This window comes from Bidens hawaiensis, unplaced genomic scaffold (assembly GCF_021521415.1).
Source record: "Bidens hawaiensis isolate Kalapana, Puna unplaced genomic scaffold, B.hawaiensis_p1.1 tig00015393_1, whole genome shotgun sequence".
Taxonomy (NCBI): Eukaryota; Viridiplantae; Streptophyta; class Magnoliopsida; order Asterales; family Asteraceae; genus Bidens; species Bidens hawaiensis.
In genome coordinates, this window is record NW_027492373.1 from 428302 (window position 1) to 450685 (window position 22384).

Consider the following 22384-nt stretch of genomic DNA (forward strand, 5'->3'; position numbering starts at 1 on the left):
TGTGTTTCTTCAGTACCCTGTAAAAAAAATCTGACATGAACTTTTATCTAACAAGTAAAAATGGTCTGATTTTCCATTGATCATATAAACTTGAAACTTACCAATTCTTTAACTAACACGTCTTCAATTTCCTCTTTAACCCATAATTGACTATGTCTGCTTGGTTTGTTAGGGTCTAAACGCCGAACAATATTCTTGCCCATTTCTTCAATGTGGTCATGGAAGCCCAGTCACTCATAATATCCAGAAAAAGTTATCAAAGATTTCTGTTCAAGAACTCTTAAACCAATTTGAGCATTGAATCCACAACTTTCAAGTATTCTTATTGCGTCATCTTTATTTTTACCTTTCAACGTGCATACAACATCTAGGAATATTTCTTTCTCGTCATCTTCTAGGCCATTATAACTTAGTTCCAATTTTTTCAGAGTTTCCTTCAAAGGAATTTTTTTCAGCCTTTCTATGGCATCTTCCCATTCACGCTCAATTCTACCACAAAGATGCGAACCCAAAACTTTGATTGTTAAAGGAAGACCAGCAGCATAACATACAACTTTTCTTGATAGCTCTCTATAACCTTGATCTGGAATGTCCCTCTTAAATGCATGCCTACTAAAGAGGCATATTGCTTCCTCATCAGATAACATATTGACATCATGAAAAAACATCACTGGATGTGCTACCAGTACTTGTTGATCTCTTGTTGTAATGATAATTCTACTTCCTGGCTTAAACCAATTATGGTTACCTGCTAACGCCTCAAGCTGCTCCATATTATCAACATCATCTAGAACAATAAGAACCTTTCTACTACACATCATCTTTTTCATCATTTTTTTTCCTTCGAAAACACTTGGTACATCAATGCTTTGATCATTTAAGACACTTTTTAAAATTTGTTTTTGCAGTTCTTGTAAACCAGAGCCTTCTGAAACTACTCTAACATTTTCAACAAAGCTTTTACCCTCACCAAATAGATATATGATCAAAAACAGCTCTTGCCAAAGTGGTCTTCCCACCACCTCCCATCCCCTTGATCCCTATCACACGAACATCATCGGAATCAATTTCTAAAGATGAAACTACATTCTTTACCCGGGTCTCCATGCCTACTAACTCCCCATCAATACTCGAATTAATGAAATGTAGCTTTAGTGAAACCTCTTGTACGATTCCTTGGATAAATTTAGCTTCATGCCTGTGTGTTAAAAAAGGTTTAGTTATATTACACGAATGCCCCTATTAAACACAAATTAGAATGAATGAAACTTAAGTGTGTCGGGCTTGATTCCAGAGTCGATCAAGACGGTTTGGGTTGGGCCGTTCACCATCAAATTGGTTGGTTTGGTCATAAATAAACATAGTTTTGCTGGTAGAGGTGCACAAAAAACCCAAACCCAGAACCGGACCTGAAATAAAAACCCGGAACCGGTTTTTTTAATACTCGGGTTTTTAATACCCGAACCCTACCCGACTCTACCCGTAGGTTACGGATAGGGTATGCATTTCGGCACTAAAACCCGAACCAGGAACCAGACCCGATTTGTACCCGGCAATACCTGAAAACCCAAACCAGTTCCATACCCGAAACCAGGTTTTTTCAATACCCGAAACAGGGTATTTCAAATACCCGATGTATACCCGAAAAATACCTTAAAAATACCCGAAAAATACCCCTAAAAAGTGCAACCTTTTAAAAAATCCAATCTATAGCCGAAAAATATCCGTAAAAAATCCCGAAAAAACCCACAAATAGGGTTTTTTCAATACCTGAAAATAGGGTATTCAAATACTCGGTTTTAGGATACTTGGTTCTATACCCTACCCAAACCCGATGTATAGGGTATGGTTTTTAGAGGCAATACCCCGACCCAAACCCGACCCGGTTTTTACCAATACCCGATTTTCTAATACCCGATCATACCCGAACCCGGGTATTGGGAAAACCCGATTTGTGCAACTCTACTTGCTGGTGCATCTTAAGTACTTGTATTTACATATTAACAATATAGAAAATGCATTAATATTAACATATATTTTATTAGTTTTATCTGTTTTTGTGTTTATGGTTTATAAAGAAAAAATGAACGAAGTCATGAATTTATTGTATTAGAGTCATTAATAAAATTAATAGCAACCAAAGGAATCAAAGTTAGAATTCTCAAAGTAATGTCTAGTTGGGCGGACTACTTAAAGGAAAAACATAGCCCACTACCATTGAAAAGAAAAATGGCGCTGAAGTTTGGACTAGAGGAAATCAGGAAATAAAGAAAAGCTTAATTGTGTCATGCATTTTGGTTAGGTGGGCTTGAGTAAACAATTGCAAATAAAAAGAGAATTTGGTCGATGGCAGTAGGTGGTTTTGGGGATGGAAAAAAAAACCCAGTCTGACGTTTATACATGAAACCCGACATAAATAGGACGGGTATACCCGAAACCGATGGGTATGGGCTGGGTATGAGACTAGGATTTAAAGTTTTTCGCGGGTATGGGACGGGTTTGGGATTAGATGATACCTGATCCGATTACACGAAAACGCGTACCCGTTTATCCAAATCGTATATGCGAAATTTTCTTTGTATTTTGTAGGTTTTGATATTATATTTATATATATATATACTAGTTTGATGCTCCCGTGTTACGGGAGTTTATTTAAAGTTTTGTTTTTAATCGTTTTGCTATTTTATGATGATTATTTTAATTTTTTAACTTAGTTTTGTTTTAATTTAATACATATATATTAGGTTGTTATTATATATTCTAACGTTTGGGTTTTATCAGTTGAGATGTTTAGGTTTTTTAGATTTTTAACGAACAACATAAACGAATACGAGCATGTTGATTTTTTTAAATGTGCAAACATGAACACAAATATTTGTCTAATTCAAAAAGAGGCGTTGATGTAGTTGACGATGGTGAGTAGTATTGGAAGTTAACCGACGATGGAGATGATAGACCCGCAACGAAGAACATGTAAAGCAGATAAATTAAATTAGGGTTTGATAATGAAAGTGTTTATCAATAAATGAGATCTTATAACTTATTTGAAGGCTATTAGAGTTTGGTAAGACACATAACCCGTGAAAATTATTCTTTGGTAATTAAGGGGTTATTTCACAAATAAATTAGATGTTATACCCGTTTAAGGGCTATCCGGGTTTGGTGAGACCCATGACCTGTGAAAATTATTGTTTGCTTATGAAATAGTTTTACAAATAAATGAGATGTTATAACCCATTTAAAAACTACCCGGGTTTGGTGAAACCCATACCCGCGAATTCGGGTCAAATGCATGAGAATCCTCCATTTATAAATCAAGCAATCTGGTGGCTCTAGAGAATGGGGGGAACAATTTGAGAGCGACATCTAGGATTTTATGGTAGACAATTATATATATATATATATATATATAGAGAGAGAGAGAGAGAGAGGTTTAAATAAAATTAAGAAGTTTCATATGAATGATAAGAACCAATAGATTATTGACATTTGACATTACAACCTATAGTGAAAGAACAATTCTAGAAAACTGTGTCATTTTTGTAATTTTAAATCTCAACAATTGTTTAACATTATCCAATGACTATAATTTATTCCTAGTGTTCCTAAAAAACTAATTATTTTTAGAATAACCCTCCCACACACACACACACACACACACACACACATATATATATATATATATAGAGAGAGAGAGAGAGAGAGAGAGAGTGAGAGAGAAAGGTTATAATAAGAAGTATATTTTTTCTAAAAAGTGTAGAAAGTGTGTTTTCATCATCAGATTTAATGAAACACACCACATAATAAACACACTACAACTAAAATAAAATACATCGCACAATAAACACACTTCATATTCACCATCAAATCAACATATCTAACGCACCAAATTACTTCTTACAATTTTTAGACACACTTCACTTCTTATTTTAACCAAACCCTATATATATATATATATGGGAGAGATATTTTGAGAACCATATTGAGTTTTAAGAACTTAAGAACTCAATTCTAGGCCACACGTTTAATTAAATGGATTGAAATATGTGGTTGAGATTAAATCTGAAAAAAAGTCAAAGTAGGAGAGAGAATAAATATGTAAGTGGTTACACTAACTTTTACGTCCGTTACACATGTGTAAAAAGTCGACTCGGTGCGTAAAAAATTCTGTAATTTTTTTACGTGTATGTAACTTACATATATTACGCATGTGTAAAAAAAATTCGAAAAAAAATCGTTACACTGAGTTCTTTCAAGTTCTTAAAACTCAAAGGGGTTCTTAATTGAAATCTCACATATATATATATATATATATATATATATTATAGTGATATTATTTATTTATTATAACATAAATATATATATATATATATATATGGAGTGTATTATATTCTAATTTGTATTAATTTTTGTATAAATAAAAGGTATAAAAGAACTATAATGATAAAAAAATGTACTTGAAAATCCCAATGAGTATACCCGATACCTGACGAGTACTTACCCGACGGGTAATGGGCCGGGTATGGGACCCGGTTTTACAAATGGGTATGAGCATGGGATTACCAATACCCTGTGTTTTGCCATCCTGGGGTGTCGCATTAGGGTGTACGAGGATTGTTTTTTGACGACTAGAGATTCTCAGAGAGCAGATGCACACGGGTTATTCGAATGTAGCAGGTTAAATAATCTATAAATTTTGCTTGGTTTGAGATCAATGTAATGGGTTATGTTTGTCTCTTAGTCCAGTCCAGTGAAATAATGGGTTTCAGCCGAAGTTGGTGTTAGGGTTTGCATGTGTGCATGCATGTTATGTTTGTATTTTGGTTTGTCCTTGTTTATTGTTTTCTGTTATGGCTTTATGGTGGTAATCCATCGGCCAGTATTTATTTCTTTGAGTCTTTGTAAAGCAATTATAAATAGATGTGTTTTTAAATGAGAGGACATCGGAGTGACTCATCTGTGATAATACCATTACAAGTGGTATCAGAACAAATCTCTGGGAGAGAATTTGAGTTAGAGATATGGCGGTTGATAACACAAACTTTCAGGTTCCAAGCGTCCCAAAGTTCGATCGCGATTACGAACATTGGAGCCTCCTGATAAAGACTCTGTTGAGATCGAAGGAATATTGTGTTGTGATTGACCTAGGGTACAACGAACTCTGTGAGGTGGTGGAACTCAAGACTGCCCAACAAGCCCAATACAAATAATTACTTCGATTGAGCGATTTACTGATCTAAACAAGTAATCGTAGACGATATTATTTGGAGGCTTAAAACCTACAAGGAAAGGCTTAAGTCTGAAGGAGGAGTTGTGACCGATACTCAAGATAAACTCTTGTTCACACACCATGACAAGAATGAGGGTCACGAGAAGATTTATGGAAATCATGGACCAAAGAGGTTCAATGCATCACAAAAGAATTGGCATGATAACAAGGGAAAACAAGTTGATAAGGATGAAAAATCATCTCAACATTACTTTTACAATAAACCTAAGAAAACTCAAAAAGATATGAGTAAGGCTTAATGCAAGAAGCATGGGCATTATGCCAATCCATGTCCTCAAAGTGAACAAGCACATGAGCAATCTAACTTGGTGGAAGAGGACGATGAGCCCACGTAATTGATGATAGTTCTTCGTGATCAAGAAATCCACAAAGAAGTTTCCCTAAACGAAAGGGAAATTAGGCCTAATCTATATACGACCACCAACAAAAGTCTTTGGTACTTAGACAATGGTGTAAGTAACCATATGACTCGTAATAGAAAATATTTAGGAGAACTAGATGAAAAGATCTTGGTAAGAATTCGTTTTGGTTATGGATTGTATGTAAAAATTAAAGGACGAGGCTCTTTGTTATTGGAATGTAAGAATAAGAAACATGGAATTATATCTCACACTCCAAGTTTTAAAATCAATATTGCGAGTGTTGGACAATTATCATAGGATGCAAAGTTTTACCGGAACGTGACTCTTTATTTTTATACGATCATAATCAAATGTTGCTTATGAAAGTCACACGTTCAAGGAATTGACTTTATAGCATCAATTTAAAAATTGGTGCACCCGTTTGTCTATGTCCAAATTAGATGACAAGGCATGGCTATAGCATGTTCGTTTGGATCATTTGAAATTTTATGCAATAAAGTCAATAACTCATAAGAATTTGTTCCTCTTATAAATCATGCAAGTCAAGTGTGTGACGCATGTCTTTTGGGAAAGCACATTAGAGCTCCATTCCTAAACCAGGCCAAGTTCAACTATGTTAAACCATTAGACTTGGTTTATGTGGGTATATTTCTTAACTTTTAAAGATCAAGCTTTTGAAAATTTTATAGAATTTAAAAAGATGGTGGAAAATGAGGTTGGAAACAAATTGAAATGTTAAGAACCTGTAGAGGAGAGTTCACATCGAGTGAATTCCATCACTTATGTAAAGATAATGGTATAACCAGACAACTTACAGCGCCTTATTCACCACAATAAAACAGTGTGGTTGATCGTAGAAATAGAACCATAATGTCTAATAATCGTAGCATAATGAAGGCTTTTACAATGCCTCAAACTTTTTGGGTGAAGCTGTAAGGCATATAAATATGTATTTAGGTTGAATCCCAACTACAACATAACGAATGCTACACCTTTTGAAGCATTAAAAGGTAGAAAACCAAATCTAAAACATCTATTGGTTTTTGGGAGTGTAGCATATGCTAAGGTACCATCAAATCATAAAACCAAGTTAGATTATAGAAATGTCAAAATGGTGTATTTGGAAGTAGAGGGAGGATCATAAGCATGTAGACTATTTGATCCCAATACTAAGTGAATTTGCATCAGTCGAGATGTCAAATTCTTTGAAAGGGATTCATGAATTTGAAAGGAGTACATGAATAAAGTTGGAAGTGATGAACCTGAATGGAAAGACTTCATTGTTGAGGATAACTTGACTAAAATCCCTCAAGAAGACAATGAGACAATCCTCGTGACTCGAAAGGATGAATATACGGGAAATAATATCCAAGAATATGAAGAACAATTATCTCCTAATTCACCAAGTACTCGTGTCACACGTCCTACGTACACTTATTAGCCAAATTCAGCTGATGTTGCTACATATAGGCCAATTACTGATAGCTCGTCAAAACCTTTCGATCATACACCATTACAAGGTTTTAAACCTTTGGAAGGTGTGTATAAAAGGTTCACAAAGGTTAACGCCCATGTTAATGAAATATTCTTGGCCGAAGAAGAACTTCATAATTACAAAGAGATAGCCAAGGAAAAGAAATGATTGAGGCTATGCAGGCTGAAATATACTCAATAAATAAGAATAATACTTGGAAACTGACCAAATTACCCGATGCTCATAAGGCAATTGGCCTAAACTGGGTATCCAAGACCAAAAGAGAAGTGGGCAAGAATATAATAAAGCATAAGGCTCGTTTGGTAGCCAAAGCAAATGTAAAGAGGCATCATATAGTCTTTGATGAAGTCTTTGCTCCTGTAGCCCGCATAGAGACAGATCGTCTCATATTAGCTCTCGCAGCTTATAATGGATGGGAACTACATCATCTTGAAATAAAATCTGCATTCTTACATAGAGAACTGAAGGAGGAAGTCTATGTTTCACAACCTACGGGATTTATGAAAAGACAAGATGCAACAAAAGTATATGAACTTTCCAAAGCATTATATGGACTTAGAAAAGCACCAAACGCGTGGGATGTGAAACTTAATCACACTCTAAAATCACATGATTGTAAGAAATTCCATTGGAACATGCGATGATCTATACAAAGAAAAGAAAAAAGGTCCATTTGCTTGTTGGAGTCTATGTTGAACACATAAGTGGAGAACTTCAAAGGGTAGACACTTAACGAAAGCATTGGCAAGGATCAAGTTTAAAGGTCCATTTGCTTGTTGGAGTCTATGTTGAACACATAAGTGGAGAACTTCAAAGGGTAGACACTTAACGAAAGCATTGGCAAGGATCAAGTTTGCTATAATGGGGGAATTGCTCAGTGTTCAAGACTTTCTAGTTCCTGATTAAGGGGTGAATGGGTAGAGGATTACCATCACTGACATGGAGTGAATCATTACCATAGTATGCTTCTGACTTGTCCAAACTTGCTAAATTCGTTGTAACGTGACTATTGGATCCTGTGTCAGGGAATCACGGAGCACCGATTTGAGAGCCGTTTTCTGAAAAGTGACTGTAATTTTCATGAGGTTTTGGATGTGTCATGGAGGAACCATATTGGTTAGGACACATAGATGGAATATGCCCAATTCCACACTAGTTGCACTGACCGTATACAGTGTTTTGGGTGGATGCCCACCCGAACTCGTGTGACCTTGTATTGGTTACCGGTTTAAAATCATCCTTGTTTTGGTTAGAATACACGCGGTAGTTGCCACACGAAATACCACGCCTATTTCCACGATAGTTACCCGAGGGCCAGTTTTGGGTGTAAAAGGCTTGTGGTTATGGAGTTTGAGAGGCAATAGGATTAAGTTGGTATCCAAGTTGGGTGGCTAACTGTTGTAAGCTATTTAGTTGGGATTGTTGGAGGATGTTGGGTTTCAATAAAAAGCTTACTAGGCAAAAACCAGGTAGCTATTGACACACCGAGAAGAGAACACATCATTAGAAACTCATTCTCTAAACTATATATACTCTTTTCTAAAAACTTCAAAATATATTGTGGCGCATAATTTATCTAGGAGGTGCTCATCAAAAACAAAGGAGAAAGCCTCTATCATGAACATATTATTTTACGGTTTGCTTATCGATCCTACTTAATTTTCATCATGTGGTCATTCGAACTTGCATTTTATCTGGGTAGTTTCGTGATCGTAAGGGGTACTGATAACACTAGGGTTTTTCCAATATATTTTTGTTGTTTTATATTGTTTTAGTTCTTGTATCGTATCGAACGTGACCGATTTTGCGTGGAGTCACGGCCTTAACGCTCAGGCTTTACCAATTACGAGTGTTCTTGACATATACCGTTGTTGGTCCACCTTAACTTATATATATATATGTATATATATTAGTTCGATACTGTAACAAACGTAACCGATATTGATCGAATTTGCGTTGACACACCGCCATAGCACTAAGGTTTTACCAATGCACGGGTTTTACCAACACCTGAGTTTCAACGCTCGGTTGTCTTTACCGACCGAATAAACATCTTGACGTACACTTTGTTTTTTATGTTTTATGTTAAGCATATTTACTTTTAGGTTTAGTTTTGGTGTCGTAAAGAAATTAGCGAATACCGGCCGAATTTGCGATAACTTACCGCTACAACGCCTGAGTTTTACCGACTGAACTCTTCGCGCAACGTGCGGGTAAATAACTAGTTGCTAGTATTACATGTGCATTGTTGACTCGAAAGGAGTCAGATAGGGCTACAATATACAGTGGCGAAGCTTGGACTAAGACAACCGGGGGGGGGGACTCAAAATGTATAAAGAATTTCAAAAACGGAGGGGGACAGGCTCAAAATTTCGGCCGAAAACGGCTAAATTTACACTACGTATAAAAAATTTCGGACGAAAACAGATAAATTTACACTATTACGCAAAAATACCGGGGGGGGGGGGGGGGGCACCCCCGGCCCTCACAAACCTTCGCCCATGACAATATATAAAACACATCGGCGTCCACGCGGGGCCTTGTAAACTTAACGGGTGATGTATTTAATTAATAAAGCGAACAATAATACGAATACTGGATAAACACAGCGGATAAACGATAAGTAAAGCATATTATTATTAACCAAAACAAACAACTCGAAATAGAACCAGTAAAAATCAGAACATGATGAACCAACGACATGGTCAAAGTCGGTTTCCACTTTGATCGGCAGGGTTGAACTCGGTTTACAATCTTGCAAAATTTGATTTGACTTTTGCAATTGACAATTCCAATATCAAATAATAATGGTGGCTGTCAAGGGGACCGGGGTGATCCCGGTCATTGCCGTTTTTTTTCGCTTAGTAAGGTAAATTACGCGATTTTGTTCGAAAATTTTTATAGGTATTGAGCACGGTCACCCCCGAGGTATCGGGTTTGTGATTTCGGTCACCACTGTGACTAAGCCTAGGCTTCGCCACTGTCACTGGTTGCTCTAACTCATGAACACACAGAATAAATTGCAAACACCAATCCCTACGTACAATAATGATTAGCGGAAAGGTTTTTGGTGACGACAGTTGGTTACAAACACAATCTCAACGGCAGGAAAGAAAGGTAGGGGAAAGAAAATGTGTAAATTTATTTTGTGTTCTTTAGTTTAATGGAAAGGAAATTAAACATTTTAGTTGTTGCTGAGTTATGAGGAAAGAAAAGAAACATGCAATTTATGAAAGATACAATTTTCCTATTATTTCACTTAAGTAAATTATAATAGAGAGTTAGATATGAGGGTATTTAGGAATTTATAGAAAGTTATTATTAGACACAAATATTTTCTCACATAATCTCTTTAAATTGGGAGGACGAACATATGCTCAAGTTTTCCAGTCTTTTATTTCATTTCCCCTCTCCTTCTCTTCTTAAAAAATCTTTGAAACATGGTTTTTTTTCATCTTTTCCTCACTTTTTTCTTCCTATTGCCTTGTAAAATAAGACCGGGCACACAACGTAATAATATTATAAAGCAATAAGAGGAACACGGGATTTGCGTGGTTCGGTTACGATGTGCAACCTACATCCACGAGCAAACTAGAAAAATTACAAGATACTGTGCGAGTTTATATAAGGAGACCAACTATGGTTAATTTCTTTCTTTACAAGTTATAAGAAATAAAATAAAAGGGGCCACTGAAGTTGAGTGGGTGGCCGGTCCACTTAACCATTCAAGTCTTCAACTGCCCAAACCTAAAACAGGCCATGGCTTCACCAGTATCAAGCCCAACAAATCTTCCACTTGGAGTCTCGAAACCTTGTTAAATGTACCAAGACGGAATTTTAACGAGTGTTCGGTTAGTCGGTTCGGGTCTTGATAAATTTTCAAGTCCGAACCCGACATTCCAAAGTGATAAATATCATGAGATAAATTATTTAAAATAGAAATTTAACTAATATTAGAAGTTCTATTAAAGAGAAACTTCAAACATTGATGTTAAGCGAGTGTTCGGTTTTATCGGTCCAAACTTGTTATAAGATCAAGTTGGATCCGACATACCAAGTACTTTAAGAAAACATTGATAATTAGTTTGTAAAAGATCTTTAAAAAGAAAATGTGAGATTCGGTGGCCCGAAACACAACTAATGTGTTTTAAGCGAGTGAACTGTTTAGTTCGGTTTGTTTGGTTTGGTTGGTTCAAGACTTGGTATGTGACCAAGCTTGGGTCCAGCAAATCCATATTATAATAACAAATACAAAAATGTAAATGAAAGAACTTAAACACTTAAAACTTACATACAACTTGTTTTAAAACAATTAAATAAAGAGTTAAACGAGAGTTCGATTTCGGTTTGGTCCTTGACTCGATATGCGACCATGGATGGTTACCACATATCCAATACCATGGAAGTCATTATTATAAACTTAGAAATGATAATACTCAAGTCTTACATACAATATGTTAACAATAAAGTATTTAAACAAAAGTTCGGTTTTGGTTCGGCTCTTGATTCGGAATGAAACCGAGGATGGTAACCACATACCCAAATACCATTGAACTATTAAAATGATTTGGAAACTAAAATAATTAGGAACTAAACAATATTAACAAGCTTAAATAAAATTAAAGCATGGATTAAAGTGTTTAACAAGGACTATAATAGTCCTCCATGTATCCTTGCCTAGCAATACCGAAACCGACCATGGCCGGAGAAGGGAAAGCCAAGGAACAAAGGGGATATGTTTTAATCAGACTACAATAACAAGCTTTAATTAACAAGAATTAGTTAGAAACAAGGATTAACATTAGTTTGACCTTGAGAAGTCAAACCATCAAGAATTGAAAGATGAATACTTAAAACTCAGATTGGGGAGAGTTTGAGGTGAATGAGCAACCAATAATGGGTGAAATGGTCTTGGTTATATAGGGAAAGAGTAAGGGTTTAGGTATAATGTTACTTTCAAGAGTTTCATGCAATTTCATTGGTTAAAAATGGTCAAACAAGGCAATATGCAAACAAAACGAGCTGATGGAATCTGCAGACACCCCTAGGCGCTGCGCGACCACCCTCCCTTTAGTGACCACGCGGTGCAGCGCCCCGGGGGGGAGTGGGGTTGGTCTTTAGCTTTTGGTCTTTGACGATTTAGGCCCCTGAAGTTCGTTTTAAGTTGTTTTTAGCCATAAAAGGGTGTTTTAAGGTACCGAAAAGGACGTTACGCGATCCAACAAGTGTGAAACGAATTTGTAACATAAAAACCACTATTTTATTAATAACAAAGAATCCGAACGATAAAATGGGTCGGGTTTCCATACAAATACAAATACGATTAAACCGAAAAGTACGAACGTCACAACTTCATCCACATAACTTATCTTTCCTCCTTCGTATTTTCTTCTCGGCTCAGTAATGAACAAGCCTCCACGAAAAAGCTTTATAGTGAAAATTGAATAATCATCACCTATAACAACCAACAATCGTTCAACAATTAATAACAAAGTAGCATAAAACACAAAACAACCCAAACAGAGTAAACATTAACAACTTACCATACAAGTCTTCCGGGTCGCAATAGTCAATTTCTGGCCTAATACGATATGAGTTGACCGCCATTGCAAGTTCCAATCACTTTCACGCCAACCAGTTTGAACTCCATCGGAAAATTATGGGGGTGCAACAAGTTGTTTTGGGTGAGGATCGTAAACATGAGTCACATAAAACCTAATTGCAGAGATATAAACGTTATATTATCTTTAACGTGCTCAAAGACGAGATTACCTATGGCCATAAACAGTCAGCGTGGGTTTGACTAACGGTAGATGCAAGAGTGAGCCCGCCAAAGAAACATAAGGGTCCAACATACGCAATTTAGTTTTCGGTGGTTAATTGTGCTCCCGTTCATATTACACTGGGAGACAAATCATAGTTTTCTCTTTAAACTAAATGTTAAAAATACTAAAGCTTTATTCAACCGATTTGATTGCAACGTAGTTATATAGTATAAATGCTCACATTAGTTACTCATCAAACTGAAATAAAGTTCTTTGGGTTACTTTTGGATCAAAGAGGCAATCTAAGTTAAGTAATTTGTTATGAAAAAACTGGTGTAATTTCTTGCTCTAAGTTTCTTTGTTTGTTTAGCTCTAGCTCTTCTAATTTTTGAATGAAAGTGGTCGTTTAAAAAAAAATTAAAAGATGACGCATGTAATTTGTTATTTGATGCAAAAATAATTACGAAAGGTTCAACTCACTCTATTAAAAGTCTAAGGTGCTAGTTTGATAACTAACCCAAACTTTAACAACTTATAAGTGCTAACTATGTTTAGGTGTAAACATAAACTAGATGAGACCCGCGGGACCCGCAAGACCCATTTACTTACACCAGGGTCAGTTCCTAAGTCCTAAGAATATCATTCAATTAAATGGGTCCGGGTCGTGTCTGGCCATTAAACGTGAGGCTTGTAAGACCCACGAGACCCGAACCAACTATTTACAATAGGGTCAAATCCGGGTCCCAAGAATAACAATGTCGGTTGGAAAAATAACCGGTTAACTGAACGGAACATAAACTAGTTTTGACTTTTGATCAAACCAACATGAACTCAAGAGTCTTATGTCGAAGGATATATAAATCTAGCGGCAACTCGTCTCCACCAAAACCCTAGACCTCACAACCATCATCAATGGCGGACGATGACAATACAGCACCAATGAGTATATACAGAGCTTCCAGAACCATTAAGCGAAGACACAGCTCATTATACAACTCTCTATTATCAATTTACGAGGACTCGATCTTCGTATCTGAAATAGCTAACCTGTGGCCGCAACTGCCGCTCGTTGCGAACCTCCGATGCGGTCGATGGTACACAAAGAAGTTTGATTCGTGTTGTTATTTTAAGTCCACGGATGGACATACGAATAACTTGTCGTTTAATACCTCTAGGCTTAATCTCCATGTGGCAACACTAGCAGGTTATTATATTTATTTTATATATATATATGTGTGTGTGTGTGTGTGTGTGTGTATATATATTTATAATTTGTGTAATTGTGTTTGTGAATGATGGTTGAGAAACTAGGAAATTAAATTTAGAGGTTTTAGGAAATGTGAATTCGATTTGATTTAGTAATCGAGTTTTGAATCGGACAGGATTTAGGATTTTCTTTTCGAAATCCGAGTTCAAATTATGCATTTAATTTTTTATTTTATTTTTTGTATATACATACACATATAATAAAATATGTTGAAGTTAGTTATTTTGGTTGTTAATTCATAGTATGTTGAAGATTGTTATGAGAATATGGAATTAGATGTTACAACTTAGAATATTTTGGATGTTGCAACTGGGAATGATTTATTTTTTGTTGTTCAAAAAATTCAAGTATGTAGTATTTTTTGAAATTAAAATTAACAAAAGTAAATTTTAGATGCATTCGAATGAATTTTGCATTGGCTACGAATTCGAATTTTTTGAATCTTTTTAGAATTTGAATCCAACTTAAAAATTTGAATAATTAGAATATTCCAAATTCGATTTGTTAATTGATGTGAATTTGTTTGTGTCTATGATTGTAACAGTGTTAGTGTAGAGATTTTAATTCAAATGTACTTTATTTGAATCTGTTAGTAACTTGTATTGTTTGTTTTGAGGTGTTATCGGTAGAGTTGAATCTAGTTTCGTAGGAGAAGTTTTCATTAATGAGTTTTAGCTTATCAGTCTCATGATAACCAGAGTCGAGCTCGAGCTCAGCTCGTTTTGACTTACTAGAGCTCGAACTCGACTCGTTTTGAGATCATTTTTTCAAGTTTGAGCTCGATTCGTGTGTCGTTTTTTCAAGCTCAGGTTCGGCTAGTTTTTATATACATTTTTAATTATTTTGAGAAAAACCTTAGACCTCGGCTCGAGTTCGTGAGCCAAAGCAAGCTCGGCTTGAGCTCGGCTGTGCAGTGTGAAATTAATACACAGAAGTCCAAAATAGGTAAAACTTAATGATACACAAGGCTCGTTAATCAGTAATGTTAAATATCGCTTGATAGGAGACTGATTTTCATTTAATGAGCATTGAGCTCTTGCTTATTTGCTTATGATAACATGATATGGTTCTTTGTTTTGTTTTTATTGTAGGTATAGAGTTTGATAGTGTTTTTATGTGACGTTTTGTAGTAATGTATGGTTGGTTTGTTTTGGATGGATAATAATATTTGAAGTTTTTGTTTCTTTTGTTATGGATAGGACAGAGGGGAGGGTGTATGATTGTTGATTCTACTCGAAAAGGGAAGAGGTTTCCAGACAGTATGTCGAAAACCATACCGATTTGGACTTGTGTGTTGAATCGTGCAATTTTGAATTATCGAAACCAAAAGAATGGGATCAATAAGTCAACTGATGAAGTAAGTGTTTTTCTTTATTTCTGTCATGAGTATCAAATATGATGCATCTTTTGTTCAAATACGATTACTATTGATTCAACTATCAATTTGTTTAAACCATCTAGAGAATAGTTAGTATTGCATCAATAAACTTAGTTACAAAGTTGATCTCTTTTTAGTTATTTCTATCTTGTATGTAGACCTGTAAACGAACCGGTTGTTCAGTGAACTGTTAGTGAACCATTGGGTAGGAAGTTTGTTTATGCTCATTTATTTAACAAAACGAACAACCATGCACTCATTTTTTTTGTTCATTTGGTTAAACAAAATGAACACAAGTCTTACTTGTTCATTTATGTCAATTTGTCTTGGTTCGTTCAGTTTATTTATGTTTGTTAGTTTACATTTAGTTCATTTATTTACACAGTCATCAAAATATTATAGCTCCACTACAGTTTAGTCTAGGTTTAATAATTATTTACGCCCAAAAAATTTATGTTCATGTTTACTTAAATTGGTGTATGATTAGTTATTTTTATTCATCTATGTTCAGCTATGTTCGTTCTTTTACGTACATGAACTGCTATTTTCTTAACGAACGAACACAACAAACAAGAAAACTTCGTTCGTTTATTCATTGTGCTTTCATGCTCGTTCAGTTCGTTTACAAGCCTACTTGTATGACAATATAACTAAATCTAACTTCTTTCAAACGTAAAACATATATCATTGTGTTATTTGCATGATTGTAGGTTAATTCTATAGGAGAATCCGTTAATTGGGACACTTCTTTACATCTTCCACTTTGGGTACCCGACACCGAGAAAACAAGAATAGATTCCAATATTAACAAATGGGTCAAAGTTTTGGAAACAAGTGGAGTTGATATTGCTTCGATTTCATCTTTATTAACAAAACCTTTACGCCCTCTTTGGATATCACAAAAAACCGTTATATGGTTAAACGAAGTTCCTGATCATAATTCATGGGATTTTACACCGATTATTCTTATATCTGCATCTGCTTCAAATGATATTTATAGACAAAAAAAGGGCTCTGAATTTAGTTGGAACTATATAGCGGGAGCAGGGGACGATGAAGAAAGTTGGGCACGCGGTTTAACGCCTGTTTTGTTTTGGAATAATGTTTATGATTTGATTAATTCTGGGCCTGATGTGTGTAATCAAATGGTGGCTAATATTGTTGAAAAAGATAGGGTGTTTCGTGCTCAACGGGGACATAATGCTCCTCAGGTTTGTGTTAAGGATAAAAAGTTAGAAGGTACCGAGTCAAATCGGTTTGACCAACCGTTAGATGTTATTATAGAGAATAGAATTAGTGGAGAGTTGCTAGATGATGGGAATGGAGTATATTGGCTGGGTTTGACCAACCTTGCGGTTTGTTCAACTGGATATGGTAAGTGTTTTTTATATGTTAGAGATTTAGAGTTATGAATATGTTTTGCATATGCTTTCATTTACTAAATAATTGAATGGACATGAACAAAATGTTTTGTTCATTTAGTTAAATGAATGAACATGAACACATGTTTCGTTTGTTCATTTACGTTCGTGAGCATTGGTTCGTTTACATTTGTAGTGTACGTTCGTTAATATATTTATGTGAAGTTTTTTGTCCATTACAACTTATGTCCCTTCGTGAACACATGTTTCGTTTGTTCATTTACGTTCATGAATGTTTGTTTATCTTTGTTAGTATATGTTCGTTTATTTGTGTTTGTTTATGTTTGTGTGTTTATGCTCGTTCGTTAATGTTTGTTTAACCCATTTAAGTATGTAATTTTATAATTTTGTTTAAAGTATTCAATATATAATGTATAATAAGAAAAACCCTAGCCGCATCCCGCATCTTTTATTCCATCAAGTGTTGACCATTCATGTTCAGCGTTCAGTCTCTCAAGTCTCATGTTCGTTTATGATTGCTCATTTATGTTCGTTTGTGCTTGTTTATGTGGTTCGTTTGTATTCGTTTAGATTTTTAACGAATGAGCATAATCGAACAAGATCATTTTCTTTTCCTTAACGAACGAACATGAACCAAAAGGTCATGCCATTAATTGATTGTTCGACTGTTCGTGTTCGTTAAAGTTAAATGAACAAACGTGAACAATCCCCTGTTCATGCTCGTTTGGTTTTTTTACAGGCCTACAACTAAATTACCAACTGAAAATTCAAATGATGTTGAGATTTGAGGTGGCAATTTTGATCCATTTTCATATTAATGGGTTGTGTTTTATCTCAAACGGGTCAAATCAAAAGCATTAGTAATGGGTCTAATTTTGTTCAACCTAGATCAGTATTGGCGTATTGCTATAATGTTGTTTTTGTCCTTGTAAGTAGCATATCAGTTATAAAGAAATGGACAAACACTTGCTTGCGGGTCAATCCAGCTGGTTGACCCATACTGAAGATGATCCTTTTTAACCTGGACCCCGTTTTGACTTGTTACCCATTTTGCTGATTGAGTGAATATATTATCTTTCTATCCTACTTAGTAATTAAAATTTTCAAATCATCTCATTTTGTGCAGATTTTAAAGCATTAAATGTTGATAGCATACTGAACTGTGACAATAATCAGATTCTTTGTACTCTCGAGGATCCTGAAGCTTATTTACACCTGCCTATTATGGTTAGCTATGCTACTATTTATCATTTCACTTATTTTAATTATCTATTATATTCTCAGTTTTTTTTTTATTCTTGCTAGCTGATTTCATGACTTCTTTTACCTTTACAGAACTCAAAATATGATAGATTTTCTCTGCAAAAGAATCTTCCTTCTGCATTAAGTTTTGCAAAATTGCATTTAAAACAGGGAAAGAGGCTTGCAGTCTGCTGCAATAGCGGTAAGCTTCGTCTCAATTTCTTTGTGGATTTTTTATTTAAAATCTGCTGGTTATTATTGTTATTGAATATTAATATGCTTTCAGTTTTATCACTTTTTTTAGTGATTGTACACTTACGTACCTATGATTCATTTAAAGATGGTTTTTCCCCGTTCAGGGTCATGTAGACTCGCTTTAAGAATTTGTTCCATTTGGGTCACCGGTCACCTTTAAATAGGCTTAACCAAGTTTTTGAAAACCGTTTGGTTTTAGTTTATTCGGGTTCGGTTTTACCATTCGGTATGAATTTTTGGCACATAAATGTTGGCCCAAAATAATGAATTAGGGCCTAAATCTTTTTGTTAATTAATAATAAATTGGTTATTGTATATTTGGGCTAAACTATTTGGGTTGCACAATTTATTAAGTTTTTAAAAATTAGTTAAGATTTAATTTTAAATCCATAAACTTGGTTTGGTTTGTTTTTTTTCTTCGAGTTTTTTTTGCATGCAAAACCAAACCGAAAGTTTGGTTTTTACGAAATTATAAAACCAAACCGTGGATTTTTGTTTGGGTTTGGTTCCATGCACACCCCTACCTTTAAAACGTCTTATGATGACTTAAGCGGGACAAAAACCTATTTTTATGGTCAAATGTACAAAAAAGAATACATCTGTACAAACTAGTAAAACAAGGAAAAGATGAAAGTATGATTGTAGGTCAACTTTTGACCCGTTGGATTCTTGGGCGTATTGTTTTTCAGCAGCGGAATAATATTATTTTTTCTTGAATATTCAGGGGAAGATATCAGTGTATGTGTTTGCTTGGCAATATTGATTTCACTATTCAACGTTGAAGGTATCTATATTAATGAAGTATAATAAAAAGTTAATTAGAAATATATAAAGATTTGATGGTGAATTAAGATTATTACTCCCGACAGGGGCGTACGATGACGGGAGATTCTTCAAGGAGACACGAATAACAAAGCTGGATATGCGTCAACGACTAATTTATGTATGTAAATATGTCGTAAGTGCGCGGCCATCAAGAGGTAATCTAAAACAAGTTTATAATTTCCTTGCGGGTCAAAGTCAGTCTTTGACCATGTTGTAAAAGAACACTGTCTAGATTATGTTCATATATGCATTATGACTTGCAGATATGAGCAAACATTTAGACTGAAATTTTATCTTTAGAATTTTGTTTTTTTTATATGTTATTTGTTATGCAGCATACTATAGATTTAGTAAAATATATATTTTTTACATTTATAAACCATTGAAACCTACCCAGATTGTCTAGATATCAATTCGATCGGTTTGGTGGTTTAATGGTCTGGCTGTTGGCTGGTGGTTTGGTACTTGGAATTGGTTGTGTAAACGGAATCAAAGCTATAGTATATGATTATGTTCATTATACATTTTTATCGTCATACATTTTTTAGTACAATTCAATGATTTTGTTAGGGGAAAGAAAAATAAAAGAGAAAAACTGGTTCAAATTTTCAACTCATCTCACACAGTTGGTTGTTTGGAAGGAAAAAACCTAACACAGTTGTATGGTTTGGTTTATCGTTTCCTGAAATAACACTTAGTGGTTCGGCTTTGAAATTTCCCTCGAAGTCGGTTGGATGGAATTGTGACCACCCCCTACATAGAGGTGCACAATATCGGGTTTTTTTGGTTTTTTTAAAACCCGGAACCGGGTAGGAACCGGTTTTTTTGTCATCGGGTACAGAATGGAACCAGTTCCAGTCAGGAATCGGGTAGGAACCGGACCCAACCCGCTGGAATGAAATGGGAACCAGTGGAACCGGGTAGGGTAGGAACCGGGCCGGAGTTTTACGTAAAAACCGGGTACATCGTTTTTTTTTAAATTTAAACATTTTTGACCGTTAGGAACCGATTCCAACAGCTATATAGCTGTTTTTGACCGTTGGAACCGGTTTTTTAACTATATACACCTTACACACATACTATAAATAGCATGGTCGTGTAGAGGTGCACAAAAAAACCGGTTCCGGACCCAAATCGGTGTACCCGACCCGGAACCGGTTCTGGTTTGTACCCGGTGGTCCTAATACCCGGTTTGGGTATTTATATACCCGAAATCCGTACTCGGTTCCACATATTATATCCCCAATCGGTTCGTACCCGATTCGTACCCGGGTCCATTTTGGAACCGGTTCTGGTTCCTACCCAGAATAACCGGTTCCGCCGGGTATTTTGTTGCAGGTCAAAAACTAGCCGTTGGAACCGGTTTTTGAGAAAAATATATATCCGTTGTAACCGGTTCCAACGGTAATATAGCCGTTGGAACCGGTTTTTCTTGCCCAAAACTTTTATATAAATTGTTTTTCACCCCTTGTTTCACCACGAAACTCAAAAACAATCTAAAATACTTCTCGTTTTACAAACCCGACCATCCGACTCAATAATATTATGACACCCACCAAAAATACTAACAAGGCTAATAAGAACGTTTTTATTGAACCGGTTCATGCTCAAGATGACCCACAAGTTCTTGCGGTCGTCGACCATAACCGCAACAACGAAGTATGGAAGAATTGGGATTTGGTTGTCACTATCGAAGGTGATCAGAAGGCTCGATGCAAACTTTGTGGAACTTTCTTAAAGCACGATTCAAACTCGACTTTGAGAAAGCATATCAAAAGGCCATTTTGCAAGGCCTTGAAAGGCGTTCGCGCAACCGATTAAGTGGACTTGGGTAAAGATGGTACACTATTTCGTTACAACACGAACCAAGTTCAAGATAGAATGGCAAAATTCGTTATTCAACGAGGTTTGCCGTTTAACCACTTTGACGATCCGGAGTTGACTTTGTTGATTCGAGAAACTCTACAACCGCAATACACACATGTAAGTCGTACTATCTTAAGACGTCATTGTATCAAGTTGTGGGAGTGTGCAAAAAAGAGTTAATCGAGTTTTTTCATTCTTTAGAATCGATGGTTAGTTTAACTACCGATGTTTGGTCAGCACCACACGGGTTACCCGAATCATACATATGTGTCACCGCTCATTGGGTTGATCCGGTGACATGACAATTGATGAAACGCACCATCGCTTTTGAAAAATTGTTTGATGAAGTTATAACTACTTCCAACTTGAAAAATAAAATATTTTCGATTTCGTTTGACAACGCATCAAACAATATAAAGGCGGTCGAAAAATTTATCATTAAATATTCACCACCTTGTTACGAGGATTTTTTCATGTTCGATGTGTTGCACATATCATTAACTTGGTTGTTCAACAAGGTCTCGGCAATGAAAACATATGTCAAGATTTAAGTTTCTTTAGTTTTATGTTACAAGATGTTTTCAAAAGTGGTAAAAGAATACATCTTGAATATAAGAACTATTGCAAATCGGTTGAAAGAAAGTATTCGGGGCCGAATTGGGACGTTCCAACCCGTTGGAACACAACTTGTCATATACTCAAGTGTGCTTTTGCCCAACGCCAAACTCTACAATGTTTTCATAACAATCTTGTTGATGTATGCAAGGCCGATATGGTTCTCGAAAGTGTTTGGGTCCATGTCGGGTTTTTGTTGGAGTATCTTGATGTGTTCAAAACCTCAACAACTAAGTTATCGGGAGTATATTATCCTACTAGTTGCTGAGTTTTGCAAGAATTGTACATGTCTTCTACTTTTAAAGAGTTTGAGGAAAAGAACAAAATATTCAAGAATATGGTTGCGGTAATGAAGGAAAAGTTTTTAAAATATTTTGAAAACATACCGCCGGTCTTTACTTGTGCCGCCGCTTTAAACCCCTATTAGAATGTTAATGGGGTTGAGACATTGAAAGAGGAAATATTCGACAACATGGGAATGCACGAGATCGACCCGAAGTTGTCGACGGAAGCGAAGGAAAAGTTTAACAAACACCTTCAAGACCTTCATGACCATTATTTTCATGAGTACCTTCAAACAATACTTGCACCGGGCCATCTTTTGCGAATCGGTCATGACACAAATTGTAATGAACCCAAACA

At 35.6% G+C, this 22384-nt stretch overlaps 2 protein-coding genes across 2 annotated transcripts; one reads left to right on the forward strand and one right to left on the reverse strand.

Annotated features, from left to right (window-relative positions):
* Nucleotides 1–230: 230 nt before the first annotated feature.
* LOC143549078 (TMV resistance protein N-like) lies at nucleotides 231–12754 on the reverse strand. Its single transcript, XM_077040080.1, has 3 exons — nucleotides 12691–12754; nucleotides 12487–12602; nucleotides 231–1040 (listed from the first exon to the last, which is right to left on the reverse strand). The coding sequence occupies exons 1-3, from the start codon at nucleotides 12752–12754 to the stop codon at nucleotides 231–233; spliced, it is 990 nt and encodes a 329-aa protein (XP_076896195.1).
* Nucleotides 12755–13795: 1041 nt separating this feature from the next.
* Nucleotides 13796–19478, forward strand: LOC143549079 (uncharacterized protein C3F10.06c-like). Its single transcript, XM_077040081.1, has 7 exons — nucleotides 13796–14116; nucleotides 15379–15542; nucleotides 16268–16931; nucleotides 18066–18166; nucleotides 18275–18383; nucleotides 19161–19220; nucleotides 19306–19478. The coding sequence occupies exons 1-7, from the start codon at nucleotides 13825–13827 to the stop codon at nucleotides 19476–19478; spliced, it is 1563 nt and encodes a 520-aa protein (XP_076896196.1). The 5' UTR covers nucleotides 13796–13824.
* Nucleotides 19479–22384: the final 2906 nt, after the last annotated feature.

Excerpts from the sequence above, each read along its gene's own strand:
- LOC143549078 (XM_077040080.1), bottom strand. The coding sequence starts at position 12,754 with ATGGCGGTCAACTCATATCGTATTAGGCCAGAAATTGACTATTGCGAC. Across the intron at positions 12,603-12,690 it reads CGACCCGGAAGACTTGTATG|GTGATGATTATTCAATTTTC; the intron begins GTAAGTTGTTAA and ends TGGTTGTTATAG. Across the intron at positions 1,041-12,486 it reads TGGATGAAGTTGTGACGTTC|GGATCAAGGGGATGGGAGGT; the intron begins GTACTTTTCGGT and ends TTCGTGTGATAG.
- LOC143549079 (XM_077040081.1), top strand. The coding sequence starts at position 13,825 with ATGGCGGACGATGACAATACAGCACCAATGAGTATATACAGAGCTTCC. Across the intron at positions 15,543-16,267 it reads AGTCAACTGATGAAGTAAGT|GTTAATTCTATAGGAGAATC; the intron begins GTTTTTCTTTAT and ends GCATGATTGTAG. Across the intron at positions 16,932-18,065 it reads GGTTTGTTCAACTGGATATG|ATTTTAAAGCATTAAATGTT; the intron begins GTAAGTGTTTTT and ends CATTTTGTGCAG.